We start from the raw sequence: 20,236 nt of genomic DNA, 5'->3' as shown, positions 1-20,236 counted from the left end.
AATTCCACGGACAGAGGAGCCTGGCGGGCTACAGCCTATGGGGTGGAAGAATCAGACACAGCTTAGCAACTAAACAGCACCAAAAACAGTCCAGTGGCTCATTCTTCTGTAAAGAGAATCAAAAGCTTCACTTTTACAGACTCTTCAGAATCTTTCCCCACATTCCACTGAACAAATAAGTGCGCAGCGCCCTCCGTAAGGAGGGAGGCTGGAGTTGACCTCATGGGGGTGACCGATGTGGAGGAGGCAGGCAGTGCAGTTGTGGGGACATTTCTGGAAAGAGACCCCCTGACCAGCTCCATTCCTTCCAGGCTGTGTGACCTGAGACACACCGTTTAGCCTCTCTGAGGCTCAGGTGCCTCCCCTGTAAGAAGGGACAGTAATAGCCACCACGGAAGGCTGTGGTCTATCTCCCGACATTGCCGTGAGCAAGGTTGTTCACTGCCGCTGTCCTCATGGAGCCAGATGTCCTCGGGGAAGATGATCGCCCATGTGAACAAGGTCATGGCGGCTGTGAAAGACACAGAGGGGAAGGGAGGATGCTGGGGGGCGAGGGGTTGGTACGTGCTAAGTCGCTTCCATCGTGTCTGACTCTTTGCGACCCTGTGGATGGTAGCCCGCCAGCCTCCTCTGTCCATGGGATTTTCCAGGCAAGAATACTGGAGTGGGTTGCCACTTCCTTCTCCAGGGGATCTTCCCGACCCAGGGATGGAACCCATGTCTCCTGCTTTGGCAGGCAAGTTCTTTACCACTAGCTCCACCTGGGAAGCCCAGGTGGGTCAGGGAGAAGTTAATTTAAATGAGTGTTTGGTTGACTCCTGCAGAGGTGACGTTGGAGCTGAGAGGAAGGCAGCCTTTCACTCTTCTGGGAAGAGTGTTCCGGGCAGAAGGCACCCCAGTGCACAGGCTCTGAGGCAGGAGGGTGGGGGACCTGAGGGAATGGGAATGGAAGGACTTGGTAAACTCTGAAGGGCTGTGCACTTGGAAGGAGGGGTCACTCCTGTTACTGTCATTATGTCAGGACCAGGGAGGAGACAGGGATGTCAGGCAGACATGCCACAGCCGAGAGCTGCCCCGCATCGCTTCCTGTTCACGTACTCCACCTCAAGAATGCCCGGCCGGCTGGCCAGCCAACTTGTCCAGGTCCTTGAGCTACAAAGGGCGTTCACTCTGGCCAAACTCATCTGTTTCTTTGATCCTCCCAGTAGCTGTGTGGTAGCGCTGGCCAGGCTTATCATCACTGTGTCCATTCCATGGATAGGGAAACTGAGGCAGGGGTGCACATAGGATGGTGGCAGTGGCTTGCTGAGATCACCTAACTCAGTCATGGTGAAGCTAAACCACACTCGTGCTCAAGGAGCTGATTCTCAGGCTGGTCCATCCCCCAGCCTCACCCTAGCATCTGGCCCAGCACCCACAGACCAGCACACAGCCTCCACCAGGAGGTGCCAGCCACCCCCCAACCCAGGCTCCAGCCCAAGAAGAATGCAGCCTGACCCTCCCCGTGGGAGCTCTGGTCAGCAGGCCTTGGCAGGAGAGAGGCCGGCTGAGTCAACAAGAGGCTGGCAGGGGCTCAAGCTGCCCACCAAGGTGGAGTCAGGGTCCTAGAGGGGGCAGCCCACTCCCCACCCCTCACTCTCCATGAGACCCTCCCTCCTGCTGCTCACCGGGCCTGTTAACCCCTGCGGGCCTGACAGGGGAATGGCCTGGTGAGAATCATTCGGTCAATCATCCTGAAGGAAGGTGCAGTGGGACCTCGGGTAGTCACTTCACCTCCCTGGGCCCATTTCTTTACCTGTGAGATCCTTTCCTTACCCCTGAGGATGGTGTCAGAGTCTTTATGAAATAATAAACGTTACTCTGCACAAGACCCTGATGCTGGCAAAGACTGAAGGCAGGAGAAGGGGACGACAGAGGATGAGATGGTTGGATGGCATCACTGACTTGATGGAAGTGAGTTTGAGCAAGCTCCAGGAGTTGGTGATGGACAGGGAAGCCTGGCGTGCTGCAGTCCATGGGGTCACAAAGAGTCGGACACAACTGAGCAACTGAACTGAACTGAACTCTGCACATAGGGCTTCCCAGGTGGGACTAGTGGTAAAGAACCTACCTGCCAATGCAGGAGATGTAAGAGACCCCTGGGTTGAGAAGATCCCCTGGAGGAGGAAAGGGAAACCCACTCCAGTATTCTCGCCTGGAGAATCCCATGGACAGAGGAGCCTGGCGGGCTAGAGTCAATGGGGTTGCAATGAGCCAGACATGACCGAAGCGACTGAGCAGACACACACGCACTCTGCACATAAAACTATACAAGCCACTGCATCTCCCCTCGGCAAGCTGGGGTGCAGATTCCTCAGTCCAGAGGCAATGGCTGTGCCCTATTGCCAGGTGCTGAGGAGTTACTTAAAGAGTGCTTGCTGTGACGTGACAGTTCAGTTCGTGAAACAACCCAGAACAATACAAACAGCCTAAACATCTGCAATCATTATGACACACCCCCAACCTGTGTTTGTAAAGCTTCTTTCCCAGCCACCTTCTTTGATTGCAGGCGTTATTATTCCCATGTTACAGGTGAGAAAACTGAGGCACAGCGAGGCCAAAGAACTTACCCAAGATCCACAGCTGGGGCTGGTGGGAGCCAGGCCTTCTGATTCCCGGCAGACATTTGGAAGGGAGAACGTCACGGGCATCTGGGTGCAGCCCCAGGAGGTGAGGGAGGAGCAGTGAGCAGAGCTTGTGGGGAGCTGATTTCTGCTCCATTTCAGGAGGACTTCCCAGTCACCAAAGAGGTGTAAGTAAAGGCAACATCCATCAGTCAGGGAGCCTTCTTAGCAACCCAGGACCAGGAGGATGTGCGTGCCACACGCGGGGTTCCTCCCCATGTCCTCACACTGGGAGGACAGCTGCCCTTCATGGGCAGCAGGGCACTATGGATGCCACAGACCAAGGCTCATATCCAGTGGGGCTACTTCCAAGGCCTGAGAGGCTGAGGAGGTAACATTACATCCTTGGCGTCAGTTTCCTTACCTGTATAATGGTGTTGTGAGGATTAAGGCCGATGCCAGTAAAGCACCAAGCCCAGAGTCCAAGCTCGCATCTGGCACTAAGTGGGGGGCTTAATTACCACTCCCTTCACTTCTGTTTGCTCTCTTTTTAAAACAATTTTATTTATTTATTTATTTTTGGCTGTGCTGGTTCTTCGTTGCTGTGCAGACTCTGCCCTAGTTGCAGCAAGCGGGGGCTTACTCTCTAGTTGTGATGCGCCGGCTTCTCATTGCAGTGGCTTCTTTTTTGGAGCCCAGGCTCCAGGGCACGCGGGCTTCAGTAGTTGTGGTTCCCAGGTTCACAAGCTCAATAGCTGTGGCACATGGGCTGAGTTGCTCCGTGGCACGTGGGAATCTTCCCAGATCAGGGATCGAACTCATGTCTCCTGCATTGGCAAGCAGATTCTTTACCACTGAGCCACCTTGGGGAAGCCGTCCTCTCCCTTCTGATCATCCTTCTCTTATCATCCGTGCAGGAAAGGAAAGAGGAAACCAGGAGCTGAGAAGCGCTGTGGGGAGGGGACCCTGGGATGAACCCAGGATTCAGTGCCCGGGGTACTCCAGCGCTACAGACAACAGGTAGGGGCCGCGGCCAGTGGGAAGGGCTTTCCCCCTCCGTTTCTGCGTCCATCACACAAAGGAGATCACGTTTGTACAAGCCCTGCATCCACCAAAATGGGCCGGCTTCTGTTAGAAGAACATAGATGGACCCATGGATCCAGGAATGAGTCTGTAGTTGTGGGGGTGAGGAAGGAGCCCCCTGTCCCACCCAGGCAGGACCACGTGCAGCCCCAAGGGCCGGGCTGGGCTGGAGGAGGCCATGCTGGAGATGGTCAGGGCAAGGCAGGGCTGGCCTCCAGCCCACCGCCCTATCTCTCAGGCCAGGCGGGGCAGTAGAGAATAGGCCATTGTTTCTGCTCCTCAAACACTTTTCCTGTCTCCCCGCCCGCCTCTCCTTTCTCCATACCCACCCCTCCTCATGTTGAGAACAAAGGTCTCCTGGAGGACCCCCCCCACCCCAAAACTGCCCTTCCATCCAGGTCTCTGGCCACCTGGTCCAGCTTTGAAGAAGCCACCCCATCACCCCTGCGATGACAGGGGCACCCAGCCCTGACCCTTCTGCTATCCCTCCCCACCCCCTGCAGCTCCAGGCACCTCAGACACCCACTCCCCCCTCCATCCATCCATCTGACTGTCTTCCTCAGGGGTGGGGCTGGAGGAACTGACCCCACATCCTTCCTCAGCTCCCCCCCCCAACTTCTTGTCCTGTTCTCCAGGAGAAAGGGAGCCTGTGGGGGGAGGGGGCTTCCCCTCCCCCATTTCCCTGCGGAGCAGTGAATAAGGAACCAGAGCTGTGTTGGCCTGGAAGGCTCCGGCTGAGAAAACTCTTCCACTCGGCCAGTGCTTTTCCCAGAGCCTGAAATTCCAGAGGCGTTTCCGGCCCTGACAGCTGCCTGCCTCTGGGAGCCATGCTCTCCCTGTAGGCCTCACAGTCCCGCCCTCTAAAATACCCTTGGGATTAACTCCCATCCTGACCCTGCTGCTCCCAAGAAGCCACTGACACCCAGGCATCACCTCAAGAAACAACCGAGCAGGGACAGCCAGCGACTCATCTATCATCACCCAGCCTCCAGGCCAGTCCTGGGTGCCCCAGCAATTCAGTCATCACTCCAGCTGACACCCTCATGGCACACACGCCCATGCCAGATACACACGCTCGGCGTACCCTGCCTGCCTTTCACACCTTCTGGTTTGCACAGCTTCACACGTCTGCATAGAGCTGCGTCCCACCTCCTCCAGGCAGCCTTCCTGGAGCCCTGCCAAGTGTGTGCTCTGTCGGAGCCTTAACTCTCTGTGACCCTGTCTGCTTCGTCCTGCTAGGCTGGGAGCCGGCACACAGGAGGAACTCAGCAGACGCTCCCTCACGCTGAAGGCAGCCGTGGGGTCTGTGTGTGGCCGGGGACTCCAGTTCCACTGCTGACTCGCTGTGCATCCTGGCAAGTCTCTGGGCTTCAGCGTTCTCAGAAGCCCACTGAGGCCCTGACCCTTCCCACCAAGTGTTGACTCTTGGGGGTCTGAGTAGGAGGAAGGAACTAGAACGGAAGGGCATAAGCTTCCTTCCAGGAGGGTCTCTGTCCCCTTGCTTCCTTCAGAGCACATTCCTATCCTCAAGGTCAGCCAGGAAAAAGAAAAAACATGGGGCCAGCTTGCTGCAGACCTCTGCTAATGAGAAAGCCCAAGAAGGATCCCAAGACACCCCAGGGTCTGTGACACCTGAGGGCAGCCACTGCTGGGGAAAGGGCAGAGGCCCAGCCCAGCCCACACCACAGAAGGCCTAGCGCAGTGTTCAAGACCTCTCTCCCATCCTCCACAGTAGACCCTCCCCAGCTCACCTTCTCCCCTCGTGAGACCAGCTCTCTCCCAAGCTCAACTGTGGTCACTCTTACCCCAAAACACGAGGCCCAGATCAAATGCCACCTCCTCCAGGAAGTCTCCCTGGACCTCCTCAGTCAGTCCTCTGCCTGCCTAGCCCCTTCTACTGCTGTTTTGGCCCTTCAGCCCCCACCAATTCCTGGCCTCAATCTTTCCCACCAGAGCAGACAAATCACTGAGAACAAGGACTGCATGTAGCCTGACCTACAGCAGGCACTTGCTTACTTAATGTGTGTTAAGTGAAACTGTCTCCTGGGGAAAGGAAAATTCCAACAGTAGGTAATAACTATAGCCACCTTTTCTTGACCATCAGCTACAAGTCAAGTAGTGAACTTGATGGCTCATCACAAATGAGGCCCAGGTAAGGAAGTGGCTCGTCCAAGGTCACTCTGCTAGGGCAGCGGTCCCCAACCTTTTTGACAACAGGGACCAGTTTCACGGAAGACGATTTTTCCATGGAATTGGGGTGGGGAGTGGTTTCAGAATGATTCGAGTGTGTTATATTTATTGTGCACTTTATTTCTATTATTATTATATCAGTTCCACCTCAGATCATCAGGCATTAGATCCCAGAGGTTGGGGACCCCTGTGCCAGTGAGAGGCAAAGTCAGGATTTGAACTTCAGTTGGTCTGACTCGGAAGTGCATGCTGGATGCCAGAAGTGAGAAACATGGGGCTGGCACCCTCAGCCCCACCGCCAGTCTCCCCAGGCTGGGGACCTAAGCCCTCAGCACAGACCACTTAGAGAACACAATGCCGCCTACTTCCCTGCAATGCCCAGGTCGGTCTGAGCCCCTGCCAGGAGTCCAGTCCATAGAGGGTGTTCCTGGCATGGTGCAAGGAGGGGTGTACCTGCCCTCGTGACGGTTGCAGACCAGTTGGGGTGACAAGGACCTGCTTCCTATGCTGGCCATAGGGAGGTGATATTGCAAAGCAGTTTTCAAGGATGCTTTGCCTAAGGGTGACCCACTGATGAAGGTGAGAGAGGTATGTGCCCGTGAGAAAAATATGGACATGCTCAGAAACTCATGCTGGTCAGCAGAGGCCAGGTGTGAGTTGATATAAGGTTATCATAGGATGGACAGGGAAATGAGTGCATGAGACCATGGAGGGACAGGCAGGGGGTAGACGGCTGGGGGTGATGGCAATAGAACAAGGCTACTGGATGGATGGTGGGGGGAGGCGCATATATCAGTGGGTAAATGGATAGGGGTGGGAGGAGGCACAGGCAGGTAAGTGGATGTATCAGTGGGGGTAGATAGATAATGAGTAAGGGTGTAGGCAGTGGGTCAACTGAAGATTAGTAAGTAGTTAGGTGACTGGATGGGTGTGAGTGGTAGGTTAACAGATGTAAATTGGTGGTTAAACAAATGGGTAGAAGGATAAGTAGATGGATGGAGAGGAGTGTGGGTGGTGGGCAGATGAGCGGACCCTCAAAAGACAGTCCTCACTGGGAATTCCCTGGCAGTCCTGTGGTTAGGACTTTGAGCTTCCACTGCAGGGGGCGTGGGTTAGAACCCTGGTTGCAGAACTAGGATTCCACATACTGCATGGCATCTCCAAAAAAAAAAAAAAAGAAAGAAAAGACAGAAGACTGAGAAGACCAATCAAATCAGTCAATGAGCAGATGCATAAGCTGATCGAAAGCCAAGCCAGACTTCGGGATGGAAAGGATGCACCCTCTAGGAAGCGGCTGGGATGCAGGCTGAAAGATGTGGCCAACTCCCTCACTCAAGGCTCCCACTCCAAACCTCACTGGAGCCTGGTGGGCAGCCACTGGCATTCCTGGTCCCCAAAGGGGAGGCAACCCTGTTAGCTGTGCCCTGCCCCCTCCACTCCAGCGCCAAAGAGGTCTCCCTGCCCAGAGACCGCCTCCTTCCCATAAGCCCCGTGCCTCGGCCCACCCAGCCTGCAGGGTGAACTGAGGGAGCAGCTGAGCTCTGAGATTACAGTCCAAGGGGCCTGGTTCCTCAGGACAGGGGAGGAGAGCGGGGCCTCCTGAACTCCAGACAGCCAGTCCCACCTAGCAGCTCCCCGTCCCCAGCTGGGAGGCATTTGTTCTGCATTCTGCACGGTGATTACAGCTCTGCCAGGGTTAACCCCTGCGCTCCTGGGCACAGTCCCTTGACAAGGGAAAGAAGGCGACCACAGGAAATTGGGAGAGGAGAAAACCATGGGAAATGGGGACTGCCCATCCCTGCATCTTTCACAAGGATGCCCAGACTCCTCCCTTTCTCCCATTTCCAGAAAGAAAAACTGAGTTGGATCCTTCAATCAGGAGTGGAGCCAAGAACAGGAATGCAGCCTACATAGAGAAGTAGTTCTATCTGGAGGGAGGCTTAGAATGAGGGGAGAGCGCCTCTGGCCTCAGTTTACCTATCTGTAAAATGAGTTGCAGAATTTCTGACTCATAGAATGCCTTACAATAAGCTAGCAGAGACAAAGTGAGTGGCACAAAGTAGGAAGTTTGCTGAGTCATGTCCAGCTCTTTGTGACCCCATGGACTGCAGCACGCCAGGCTTCCCTGTCTTTCACTGTCTCCCAGTTTTCTCAGATTCACGTGCATTGAGTTAGTGATGCTATCTAACCATCCCATCCTCTGCTGCCCTCTTCTCCTTTTGCCTTCAGTCTTCCCCAGCATCAGGGTCTTTTCTAATGAGTCGGCTCTTCACATCAAGTGGTCAAAGCAATGGAGATTCAACTTCAGCATCAGTACTTTCAATGAATATTCAGGGTCAATTTCTTTTAGGATTGACTGGTTTGATCTCCTTGCAGTCCAAGGGACTCTTAAGAGTCTTCTCCAGCACCACAATTCAAAAGTGTCAGTTTTTCGGTGTTCAACCTTCTTTATGGTCCAACTCTCACATCCATACATAACGACTGGAAAAGCCAAAGCTTTGACTATACAGACCTTTGTCGGCGAAGTGACATCTCTGCTTTTTAATATGCTGTCTAGGTTTGTCATGGCTTTTCTTCCAAGGAGCAAGTGTCTTTTAATTTCAAGGCTGCAGTCACTATAAGCAGTGATTTTGGAGCCGAGAAAAACAAAATCCGTCACTGCTTCCACTTTGTTCCTTCTATTTGTCATGAAGTGATGGGACCTGATGCCATGATCTTAGTTTTTTTAATTCACTGAAGGCCTCTGACATCACATCAAACTGCTTCCTTTGCCAGATGCTCTGGGCAATCTTCTGACTAGAGTGATGTGTAATTTATTGTCTAACCAGGTCATCTTTGAGAATGAAAGGAAGTCTTATTAATAATTATGCTGGGTCAACCTGCCTGACTTCAGGCTCTACTACAAAGCCACAGTCATCAAGACAGTATGGTACCGGCACAAAGACAGAAATATAGATCAATGGAACAGAATAGAAAGCCCAGAGATAAATCCACGAACCTATGGACACCTTATCTTCGACAAAGGAGGCAAGGATATACAATGGAAAAAAGACAACCTCTTTAACAAGTGGTGCTGGGAAAACTGGTCAACCACTTGTAAAAGAATGAAACTAGAACACTTTCTAACACCATACACAAAAATAAACTCAAAATGGATTAAAGATCTAAATGTAAGACCAGAAACTATAAAACTCCTAGAGGAGAACATAGGCAAAACACTCTCCGACATAAATCACAGCAGGATCCTCTATGACCCACCTCCCAGAATATTGGAAATAAAAGCAAAAATAAACAAATGGGACCTAATGAAACTTAAAAGCTTTTGCACAACAAAGGAAACTATAAGCAAGGTGAAAAGACAGCCCTCAGATTGGGAGAAAATAATAGCAAACAAAGCAACAGACAAAGGACTAAACTCAAAAATATACAAGCAACTCCTGCAGCTCAATTCCAGAAAAATAAATGACCCAATCAAAAAATGGGCCAAAGAACTAAACAGACATTTCTCCAAAGAAGACATACAGATGGCTAACAAACACATGAAAAGATGCTCAACATCACTCATCATCAGAGAAATGCAAATCAAAACCACAATGAGGTACCATTACACGCCAGTCAGGATGGCTGCTATCCAAAAGTCTACAAGCAATAAGTGCTGGAGAGGGTGTGGAGAAAAGGGAACCCTCTTACACTGTTGGTGGGAATGCAAACTAGTACAGCCGCTATGGAGAACAGTGGAGATTTCGTAAAAAACTGGAAATAGAACTGCCATATGACCCAGCAATCCCACTTCTGGGCATACCCACCAAGGAAACCAGATCTGAAAGAGACACGTGCACCCCAGTGTTCATCGCAGCACTGTTTATAATAGCCAGGACATGGAAGCAACCTAGATGCCCATCAGCAGACGAATGGATAAGGAAGCTGTGGTACATATACACCATGGAATATTACTCAGCCATTAAAAAGAATTCATTTGAATCAGTTCTAATGAGATGGATGAAACTGGAGCCTATTATACAAAGTGAAGTAAGCCAGAAAGATAAAGAACATTACAGCATACTAACACATATATATGGAATTTAGAAAGATGGTAATGATAACCCTATATGCAAAACAGAAAAAGAGACACAGATGTACAGAGCAGACTTTTGGACTCTGTGGGAGAAGGCGAGGGTGGGATGTTTCGAGAGAACAGCAACGAAACATGTATATTATCTATAGTGAAACAGATCACCAGCCCAGGTTGGATGCATGAGACAAGTGCTCGGGCCTAGTGCACTGGGAAGACTCAGAGGGATTGGGTAGAGAGGGAGGTGGGAGGGGGGATCGGGATGGGGAATACATGTAAATCCATGGCTGATTCATGTCAATGTATGACAAAACCCACTACAATATTGTAAAGTAATTAGCCTCCAACTAATAAAAATAAATGAAAAAAATTTTTTTTAAAATTATGCTGGGATATTGGGCATCATGTGGGACTCTCCTGGGCAAACCAGGACATATGGACAACTTGCCACAGCTGGAGGCTTTGGGAAAGTCATTTTGCTTCTGTGCAAAATGGACACGATGGCAGTATTGTCCCTACAGGGATCTCACATGGATTCAGTGATGAGCAGGTGAGGGGCGACAGGGCCTGGCTGTTGTTCTGATGTTGCTGTTTAGTTGCTAAGTCATGTCTGACTCTCAGTCCTACTGTTACCTCAGCAAGCACTGGAATTCTCTAAACCTCAGTTTCCCCATCTGTCCTGCTGGGGAAATAACCTCCTCCCTTGGTGGCTAGCATGCACATTCTGGGAGCCCAGGTGGCACTAGAGGTAAAGAATCTACCTACCAAGGCAGGGGGCTTCCCTTGTGGCTCAGCTGGTAAAGAATTTGCCTGCAATGAGGGAGATCTGGGTTCGATCCCTGGGTTGGGAAGATCCTCTGGAGAAGAGAAAGGCTACCCACTCCAGTACTATGGCCTGGAGAATTCCCTTGGGGTCTCAAAGAGTCAGACATGACTGAGCGACTTTCACTTTCATTTCACTTTCTCCAAGGCAGGAGGCATAAGAGACTCCATCCCTGGGTTGGGAAGATCCCCTGGAGAAGAGCATAGCAACCATTCCCGTATTCTTGCCTGGAGAATCCCATGGACAGAGGGGCCTGGTGGACTACAGTCATGGGGTCGCAAAGAGTCAGACACAACTGAAGCGACTGAGCACGCACATGAAGGAGGTGCAGCCAAAAACCCTCTTTCCGTGTGTGTACATACGGCCCCTCCTCCTCCAGCCGCACCTGCCTCCTTCGTGCGGATCCTTCGTTCTAAGCCTTTGCTTGTTCTGTCTCTTGCCGAGTGTGTGTGCATTCCCACTGCCCTTCCCTCTGCCTGTGTGTCCTTTGCAGCTTAACTCAGGAATCACCTCTTCCAGGACACCTTGCTGAGCCCCGCCCCTCTCCTGCAGACTCTGTTATGGGGCTGTGTGCAAGGACAGCCCCCAGATCTTCCTGCTCAGGAAGCTCACAGTCCAAGAGGAACATCGTTCCTGTTGTTTAGTCTCTAAGTTGTGTCCAACGTTGAAACAGCATAAGCCGGGGATCAGAGCTCCATCTCTCCTCCTTGAGGACAGCACAGAGTCCTGTGCGTGGCTGATTCCCTGACCCTCATGGGTGGAGTTGGGGGTGCTCAATGAAGCTTCGGGAACCCACCCATCCGAGATGTGACCTCATGTAATTAATTGTTCAGCAAGTCTGCTAGGTGCTGACACAGCAGAGAACACTTAGCCACATAACAGCTTATGCCTGCTGTTATTATCCCATTATACAGATGGGAAAACCAAGCAGTGACCAGCAAAGGACAGGAAACCAGGCTGTTGGGTTCCAGGGTCCACAGCCTTGACCACAACACCACACCACTCTACCAGTGGCCTGGCCCCAGTGTGGCTCATGTCTGTGTTCTGGTAACCGCGGGGTGGGGGTGAAGGAGTTGTACTGGAGCAAAAAGGAAAGGGGGTTAGGAGAAAGGGAGTGGGTATCCCAGCTTGTAGAACTTAAGGTTTAAGCAGGAGTCGGGCATGCAGGGCCTCGGAGATCTGGCTTCCAGGTTCCCCAGACTCCCACAAGCAGCGGCTGGAGAGCCCAGCAAGCGAAGTTGTCAGGTCAGGCACCCCAAGGCCCTGTGAGGAGACGGTGGAAGAGGGTTTGGGAGCTGGGGACCCGAGTCACCTCGCCCCGGGCAAGCTGCACGTTCCCGGTTCCCCCTGCCCAGGGCAGCCTACAAGAGCCTGACCTGGCGCCCCCACCAGCTTTCGCAGTCGCCGCTCGGGGCGGCCCGATCGGTGCCCGGGACAGGGGGCCCCGCCCCGCCCGCGGCCGGGAGGAGAGAGGGGGGAGGAGGGAGCGCGCCCACACCCCGCCCCCGCCCCCGGAGCCAGCCCGCGGAGCCCGCGGCCAGGGCGGCGCAGACCGGCCCAGCCACTCGCCAGGGCTGCGCGCGGGGACGCGCTGCCGCCGCCGCCGCGTCCGCCCTTCGCCCCCGGCTCTCGGGGCGCGCGGAGAGAAGGTAACCGCGAATTGGCCCGCTGGTCGTCGAGCCCAGGGTGAGCGTGGACGCGGGCAGGGGAATCGCGGCGCCGAAAGGTCTTGGCACCCCCTAGGTTCTTGGGACCGGGGCGGGGGAGGGGGCCAGCCTGCCAAAGTCGCCCCGGGTGCCAAGGGACAGGCCGGGAGCTCCGGCCGCGGGAGCGGCGCGGGGACGCTCCAAGTTTTCGGTGGTTTCGCCCTGGTCCCGGCGAGTAAAGGGCGGCAGAGAATTGGAAGGTAAAGCGGGTTGAGGGAGGAGGGGGCGAGCCGAGGGCCGTCTACGCTCCTTCCTGCCCTGGGAAAGGAAGGGAAGGAACGGGGAGGGGGCCATGTGTCGGAATGTCGGGCCCCTTGGCGAGGCTGGCGGGGAGAGCGGGAAGTGGGGGGGACCGCTGGGGAGATGGTCCAGGCACCCTGCCCCCTCCCCAACCGCCGCATTCCAGGCCGGAGCGGCGGGTGAGGTCATCCCGTCCGGTTCCCCTCGGGCCAAGGCAGCCGGCTGCCCCCTTCCCCGCGGAGCGACGACCCTCCAGCATTCTAACCCCGTGCCTCCCAGAGGGAATGTTTTCTGGCCAAAATCTTTCCGGGACTTCCCATCCCGACCGCCCTCGAGACTGTTCTGTTCTCGCCAAGCCATCTGAGACTCACCAAGTTTGAAACGCATTTTCTGGATCGGGAGACTGAGGCTCAGAGTGGCGAAAGGGCTGGCCCGCGGAGGCCACAGCTGCGCAACACGCGGCGCAGGGTCTGGAACCGAGGATTTGGGGAGACCCTGCCGTTAGGCCAATCAGCCTCGGCGTCAAAGGCTGATTCGGCTCTAACTTCGGGTCTATGGTGCTCCCTCCTACTGTCCCCCTTGACGGCCTGAGAACAGGGTCTCCGCTGCCACTGTGGACAACGTGCTATCCTTTTTCTCGCCTCAGTTTCTGCCTCTTGAAGCGGCTGGACTTTGAGTAGCATGAAAAGGCAGCCCCCAGGGAGTTAACCCCTTATTCGGGGAGGCTAGAACAGCCCTAACGGAGACAGGGTCCCTCTGTCCAGCGGTAAGGATGGTGTTACTACCCAGCTGGACACTTGCCGGAGGGGTGCTGTGAGCAGGGAGTGGCTTCCAGGATGAGAGGTGGTGCCCCCTAGGGGCCTGCGGGTGACTCCCAGGTGAGCCCTAGGGTGTCGCCACCCCCACCCCCGCCTCACCCTTGCCTCTGCCCCCTCCCCCAAGGCCATCAGACAGCCCTTGGCCTCCTCCAACCGCAGGCACTTCCACAGTGGCCCCTGTCGGCCTCTCCTAACCGCGAGGTCCCTACTTCCGGCCCCAAACCTTGTCCTTGTGGTCACCACTGCTATTGAGTAAACTCCTACCCAAGTACCCAGGCCTGACTATCTGTTGGCTAAACTGAATCTGCAGGGCTGGGTCTCCTGCCTCCCTGGCCTGCCCTTCTGAGCTCAGCAGCTGGGCATCTGCTCGGCACTCCTGGAGCCTTCACCCACTCTCCTGCCATTTACTGTTGAGGTTGGTAGACTCCTGACTTCCCCAATGGCTCAGCAGGTAAAGAATGCACCTGCAATGCAGGAGACCCAGGAGATGCAGGTTTGATCCCTAAGTCGGGAAGAGCCCCTGGAGGAGGAAATGATAACTTACTCCATTTTTCTTCCCTGGAAAATCCCGTGGACCGAGGAGTCTGGTGGGCTGCAGTCCATGGGGCCACAAAGAGTCAGACAAGACTGAGCAACTAACAACAGTAGAATCCTGGGGAGGTTCCTGGCCACGCCTCTCTTTTTGCTCTCCAACCTGGGGCAAGTCAGTTTCCTTTCCATGTCTCATTTTTTCCGTCTGTAAAATGGGTGTTTGTGAGCATTAGCAGGTCGTAGTCCTGGCTTGGTGAGCAAAGAGAGGCCACGTACCTGGACAGCCAGAGCCCTGCTTGCTCCGGGGCCAGGTGGGGCACACCTAACCACCAGTGATACCCGATGATCAGCTTCAAGGGCCAAATAGGCTCCATCGAGTTTGGAGCCTCTCCTGTCTCTCCAGAATGAGAGACATTATTAGTGTAAGAATGTTGGCTTTGAACCCAGCCCTGCTTCAGGATCCAAGGGTTTAATTACAGCGCCTTCCACTCTTAAAACTCTCCTGGGAGAGGACCAGCCTTGTTTTGCACGTGGGAGAACAGGTCCCCAGTAGCAGTGCCCTGTCCTTGGCTGCAAAGTGCCACGGATGTCCCTACAGCAGTGGGCAGGGTGGAGAGCTTCTGGAGGTGCCCAGAGGCATTTGAGACATGGGCTTATCACAAGACTCGGGCAGAAGCTGGTGTCTCAAGTCAAAGTGGCCACAGGGGTGGGGTGGGGACCAGGACCCCTTTTGCTGAGAAAGGAGGGGCTGGGGAGAAGTAGGTGTGGCCACATGATGGACATAGTGACCTTTCCTCATGACATTTCAGAATGACACCCCCCCCCCCAGTTCCCTCCCCTCTGTCCCCAGGTTCAGTCCTCAGCAGAGCAAGGAAATGGCCCATGCGAGGTACCTGCCACGTGACCCTGGCCAAGTTCCTTCTCTCCAACCCTTGGCTCATCCTGTAAAATGGGCTAACCCTCCAGCTTCAGGGCTGTTGGAGAATCAGATGACATCATGCAGTGGCTGTCCAACTGCAGAGCGCTTCATTACTTCAGTAAACATTCCACAAGGACGTCTTGGTGCTGGGGGTGCCAGGGAAAGGAATGATTCAGATACCCCCCACCCCTGGTGGGGGGAGGAGTCAGGGTTGGGGGAGGATCCTATGGTGGGAAGGAAAGAGAATGCAGTCAGAAAACAAAGCAAGCTTTGTCTTCTTGCCTCCTTTGTTTTTATCTTGTTATTTAACCTATTTTGAATTTCAAATAACATTTGAAGGGCAGTATTGAGATTTTTATGCTTGGAGGTGGCCACAATTTTTTTTTTTTTAAAGTTGATGCTCAGATCTAGGTGTTAAGAATCATTATCAACTTTTATCAGCTCGGGTCCCAGGTCTGGGAAGGTAAATGACTTGCCCAAGGACACACTGTGAGGCCACTAAATCCTCTACCTGCCCTCACTCAGATGGTGGCAAGGTATGAAGGTATGAAGGTATCACAGAGAACTACTGGTACTGATTGGGCACTTGGCCATGTGCAGAGCCCAAGCTGAGCGCTGGAGGGAGGGAGGCAGGAAAATCCAGGCCCCACCCTTAGAGTATGTTGCGATCTGGAGAGACAAGACAGGGCTCCACGGGCCACTAAAAGCCAAGTGAGTCAGAGGCTCTGAAATGACATCTCTACTCGTTCTCTTAACATGACCTTGAAGAAGCTTGGCCTCTCCGGGCCACAAGAAAATCAAATATGGGACCATAGGTTCATAGGTGTCCTCCACTGTATACTCCTAGGGTAGTAGAAGGGGTGGTGTCAAACCAAGGGAAGCTTAGAGAAGATTGAGATGGGGGAGGAGGGTGGGGAAGAGATCAGGACAGCAGGGAGTAGGCAAAGAACAGCTTTTGGCTCCAGCTGAGCTTTTTCCAAAACTTGTTCCCTGGTAACAAGGCCTTGACATCAATTTGAAAAAAAATATAATGTTCTTCCTGCGGGCCTTCTCAGAGCCTTGAATGTGCTCAGACATGTAATAAGCAGCTGGAAAAACCACTTTTGACCACAGGATCCTTTTTCCAGGAAGCATTCAGAAAGCGAAGGGTTCTGCTGGTTACACAGCAGTTCATAAAGCCTTCGCCTGTCACCTCCAAGCCTCTCTGAGGGGACGACAGTTTAACCCACCAAGAAGGGAGGTGATTTAACTCCACCCGCCAGCAGGAGGCAGTGTAGCTCGGGGCTCAAGGGCTCTGGGGTCGGAGGCTCTGCTTCACCATTGCCTACTGTGTAGCCTCAGGCAAATCCCTTCATTTCTTTGGGCTTCAGTGTCTCTTCTCAAGGCTATAGTGCCTCCCTGGAGGTTTAATGAGTGATGAATATAAGCCATTGGCACTCAGTAGGTGCTTCATCAATGGGGACCATGTAATGACCATTCATAGGTTTTAACCAGTATACAGTTGAAGAAGCGTACAGCTCCATGAATTTTTTGTGCCCCCTCCCAGTCTATATCTGTTCAAAGGCAATCACAATTCTGATTTCTATCACCGTTGTTTTGTTTTGTTGTTGTTAGTTGCTAAGTCCTGTCCGACCCCATGGACTGTAGCCTGCCAGGCTCTTCTGTCCATGGGATTTTGTTTCACCTGCTCTTAAATGTCCTGGATGTGGAATCATGCCCTGTGCCCTTCTCTGTGGGTCTGTTCAGCATTTTCTCCGTGATCCTCATTATGTATTCTCTTTAGCTGTTATTATTTGGACCAAGATGCCCCCAGGCCCTCCACTACCTTCTTTCTCTTAGGTCTCCACTCCTGGGCAGGAGAAGGACTCTCCACGTCTGAGGCACATTTGGTGCCATCTACGTCCTTGGTCAGAACATCTGCAGCTCCTTCCACGGGACTGGGAGCCAGGCCTCGGGGCAGACAAGCCATGGACCCCCCACAGCCTCAGCATGTGAGGGCAGCACCTTAGCACAGAGGGGCAGCCTCCGTCCACCCTCTCCCACCAAGAAGGAGGGAGCTGAGAAGTGGACCCTTCACCTAGCCCAGCGCCCTCCCCAGGCCCCGGTGGGCATGTACCAGCAGCTGTGAACAGCCAGAGCCGATGCCGGGCCCCCAGGGGGCCGGAGGAGCCCCGGCCATGAACCTGGGCAAGCTCTCACCCGTGGGCTGGGTGTCCAGCTCGCAGGGGAAGAAGCGGCTGACCGCAGACATGATCAGCCCCCCACTTGGGGATTTCCGCCACACCATGCATGTGGGCCGCGGCGGGGACGTCTTCGGTGACACCTCCTTCCTCAGCAACCATGGTGGCGGCTCAGGGACCACCCACCGCTCGCCCCGGGGCTTCCTGGCCAAGAAGCTGCAGCTGGTGCGGAGGGTGGGGGCCCCGCCCCGGAGGATGGCTTCTCCGCCCGCACCCTCACCTGCTCCACCGGCCATCTCCCCCATCATCAAGAATGCCATCTCCCTGCCTCAGCTCAACCAGGCGGCCTATGACAGCCTCGTGGTGGGCAAGCTCAGCTTTGACCGCAGCCCTGGCAGCTCCACGGACGGCCACTCTGCTTACGGTGAGGGCCTGGGCTGTCTGCTCATTTTTCAGGGGCTGAGGTGCAGCGGGTTTGATGGTTCAGCCAACCCTCCAAGTGAGCTCTTTTCCCCGCAGTCGTTTGGTCTCCATGCAAGTCAGACCCAAACCCCAGATCTTGGATGGCGAGGGCGGGTCACAGGGCAGGAACCAGTTCACTCCCCAAAACACTGAGGTTGAGAGGTGAGGAGGTAGGGTTTGAATTCTGCCTTGCCCCTAAGCCGCCTCCCCTTCTCTGGGCCCTCGGCTAAGCCACCCTACCATCCTCCTACCCCTCTCCTTTGCCTGCTTCAATGGAAGCAGCTCCCTTGTGTCAGAACAGTACAGTGGAGAGGTGGAGAGCCAGGGCCCTGGATTCAAATCCTGGTTCTGCCTGATTCTCAGTAAGCAAATTGACCTCTGTGAAGTCAAGTCCTGGCCTATATAATGGGCCCTTAGGGTCACTGCTAAGGTTGAGTGAAATGATAACACATATTCGATTGTGGCCTAGAATCTAGCATTGCATGCAGTAGGTGCTCAGGACACGGGAGCTGTTGCTCTGCTGTTATTTGAACAGAGGTTCCTATAACTTGACAAATTTGGAAAACCACTCACGTGGACAGAAGCCAGAGGCCCTTCCTGCCAGCGTGGGGAGGGGTGGGTGTCACCTGGACTCCTCCTGGACAGCTCACTTGAGAACTGGGGCCCCCGCTGCCACCTGGTGACCATTCCCTGCCCTGCAGCTTTGCCCAGCCCCTCTGGTGCTCCCTGTCCAGGGGTGACGCTCAGAATCCCACTGAGGGCTGGTCCGCGGTCCCACCGCTGTATCCTAGGCCTGGAAGTCCTGGAGCCAAGGTCAGGGACAGAGGGTGTTTAGAGGGCATTTGCCTGTCCTTTGGGTCTTGATTTCTATGTCGTCAAACCGGCTGCTGGTTCTATCCTGTGCCCACAAACCAGTGCATGTGCTATGGGTTCATGGCAGGGGACCAGGGGTCATTCAAGTTCAGTGTTGGGCCTGAGAGTCAGGAGGTTTGAGCTCCAGGCTCAGCTCCAGCCCTTCAGACTTTGTGGCCCTGGGCGAGCCTTTCCCCTCGTCCCAAACTGAGCCTCACTTTCTTCATCTGCGAAATGGGATGAAGATTATGTCCATTTCCAGGGTTGACAGGAAGATCACACAAGAGACTATGGGGTTCACTGTATTGGAAAGATGGAGGAAGCTGCAGTCAGATTGGGGGGTGGCTTGCTAAAGGCCACATAACAAACAGGTGTTGGTCCTGGCTCTGCCTTCTGCAATTCCTGGTTAGGGCCCCCAGCTTTGACCCTCGTCCCTATTTCTCTTCTAGGAGTGGACTCCGGGTTCTGCACCATCTCCCGCCTGCCTCGCCCAGAAAAGCCTCGTGACCGAGACCGTGATAGCTCCTTCCCCGCTGAGCCTGAGCTTCGACGCTCTGACTCCCTCCTGTCCTTCCGCCTGGACCTCGACCTTGGGCCCTCCCTCCTCACTGAGCTCCTGGGGGCCATGAGCCTCTCAGAAGGCTCTGCAGCGGAGACCCCAGCCCCGGCTCCTGCTGCAAGTCCCCCAGCCTCTGTTGCAAACCCCCCGGCCCCTGCCTCAAGCCCCTCACCTCGTGGACGCTGCCCCAATGGGGTAACCACCAGGTTGGGCCCAGTGGCCGAGGCAAGGGCCAGTGCAGTGGGAGAGGGCCCCCGTGTGCCTGCTGGTGAGGGCCCCGGCAGGCACTGGGGAGCTGTCTCGGGTGGCAGCCAAAGCTGCCGCCACTACACTGAGGTGGATGCTCGGGGCGAGGGGGTGGGGGCGTTGTCCCAGGTTCGGGCCTCCTGGGGGAGCCTGGACGAAGAGTGGGGGGCATCCCAGGCAGGCAGCAGGACCCCCGTGCCCAGCACAGTGCAGGCCAACACCTTCGAGTTTGCTGATGCTGAGGAAGACGACGAGGTCAAGGTGTGATTGGCTGGGCACGGGCTGAGAACCCTGGCCAGCCTCCGGGCACCGCCTGCGAGGAGCCCAGGTGCAGCCCCAGCCCCTGGCGGCTGGGTCTTGCCAATGACAGACCCCTCCACACCTCTGCTGGACAGACATGGGAGGGAGGCCAGGGGAGACCAGGCTTGTTCTGGGACCTGGGTGTTCCCCTCGGCCCTGCTCGGCCACTCCGCCTCCCTCCACTGCCACACCGGACCTCCGGACCTCTGGACCCAGTAGCCATTCCCTGGGCCCACCTTCCGCCCCAGGCCCCCGACCCGCTGGAAGGCCCAGCCTCACAGTGCAGCCTTTGTGTTGGGAAAGCTGCCCTTGCTGGGTGGGGGTGGGGAGCCTGCCACATAGTGCCTTTGTCTCCTCTCCCAAAGGGACCCTCGGCCCCAGCTCATCCTGGAGTTGCCCCCAGCAGGGTCCCTCCTGCCTGAGAGCCCCCAAGGCTGCCTCCGCAACATTCCCACCACCAGCCCCATGTCCCAAAAGCCTCAGAAAAGTCAGGTGTGACCTCACTGGGAGGGGGGAGGGTCCCACCTTCCCGTGCACCCCAGACCTGCCTCTGGGTCCTGATTAAAAAGGCTTTTTTTGATAAAAGGTGTCCCGCGAGATGCTTGAGGACCTGGGATGACAGTGTCCGTGCCACCTGCTCGAGTACCTTTAG

At 54.9% G+C, this 20,236-nt stretch overlaps 1 protein-coding gene across 3 annotated transcripts; it reads left to right on the top strand.

Moving 5' to 3' along the window:
• Positions 1–12,270: 12,270 nt before the first annotated feature.
• Positions 12,271–20,169, top strand: CDC42EP1 (CDC42 effector protein 1). 3 transcript variants are annotated; one of them, XM_043881432.1, is made up of 3 exons: positions 12,271–12,420; positions 16,825–17,589; positions 18,929–20,169. In XM_043881432.1, exons 2-3 carry the CDS (start codon positions 17,127–17,129, stop codon positions 19,549–19,551), a joined length of 1,086 nt encoding a protein of 361 aa, XP_043737367.1. In that variant the 5' UTR covers positions 12,271–12,420; positions 16,825–17,126; the 3' UTR covers positions 19,552–20,169. The 3 variants fall into 3 exon arrangements, with proteins under 3 accessions (XP_043737367.1, XP_043737366.1, XP_043737368.1); XM_043881431.1 differs by having other exon boundaries at positions 12,297–12,457; XM_043881433.1 differs by lacking the exon at positions 12,271–12,420 and having other exon boundaries at positions 12,710–17,589.
• Positions 20,170–20,236: the final 67 nt, after the last annotated feature.

This window comes from Cervus elaphus, chromosome 22, assembly GCF_910594005.1.
Source record: "Cervus elaphus chromosome 22, mCerEla1.1, whole genome shotgun sequence".
Lineage (NCBI taxonomy): Eukaryota > Metazoa > Chordata > Mammalia > Artiodactyla > Cervidae > Cervus > Cervus elaphus.
This window is presented reverse-complemented; position numbering and strand designations above follow the sequence as displayed.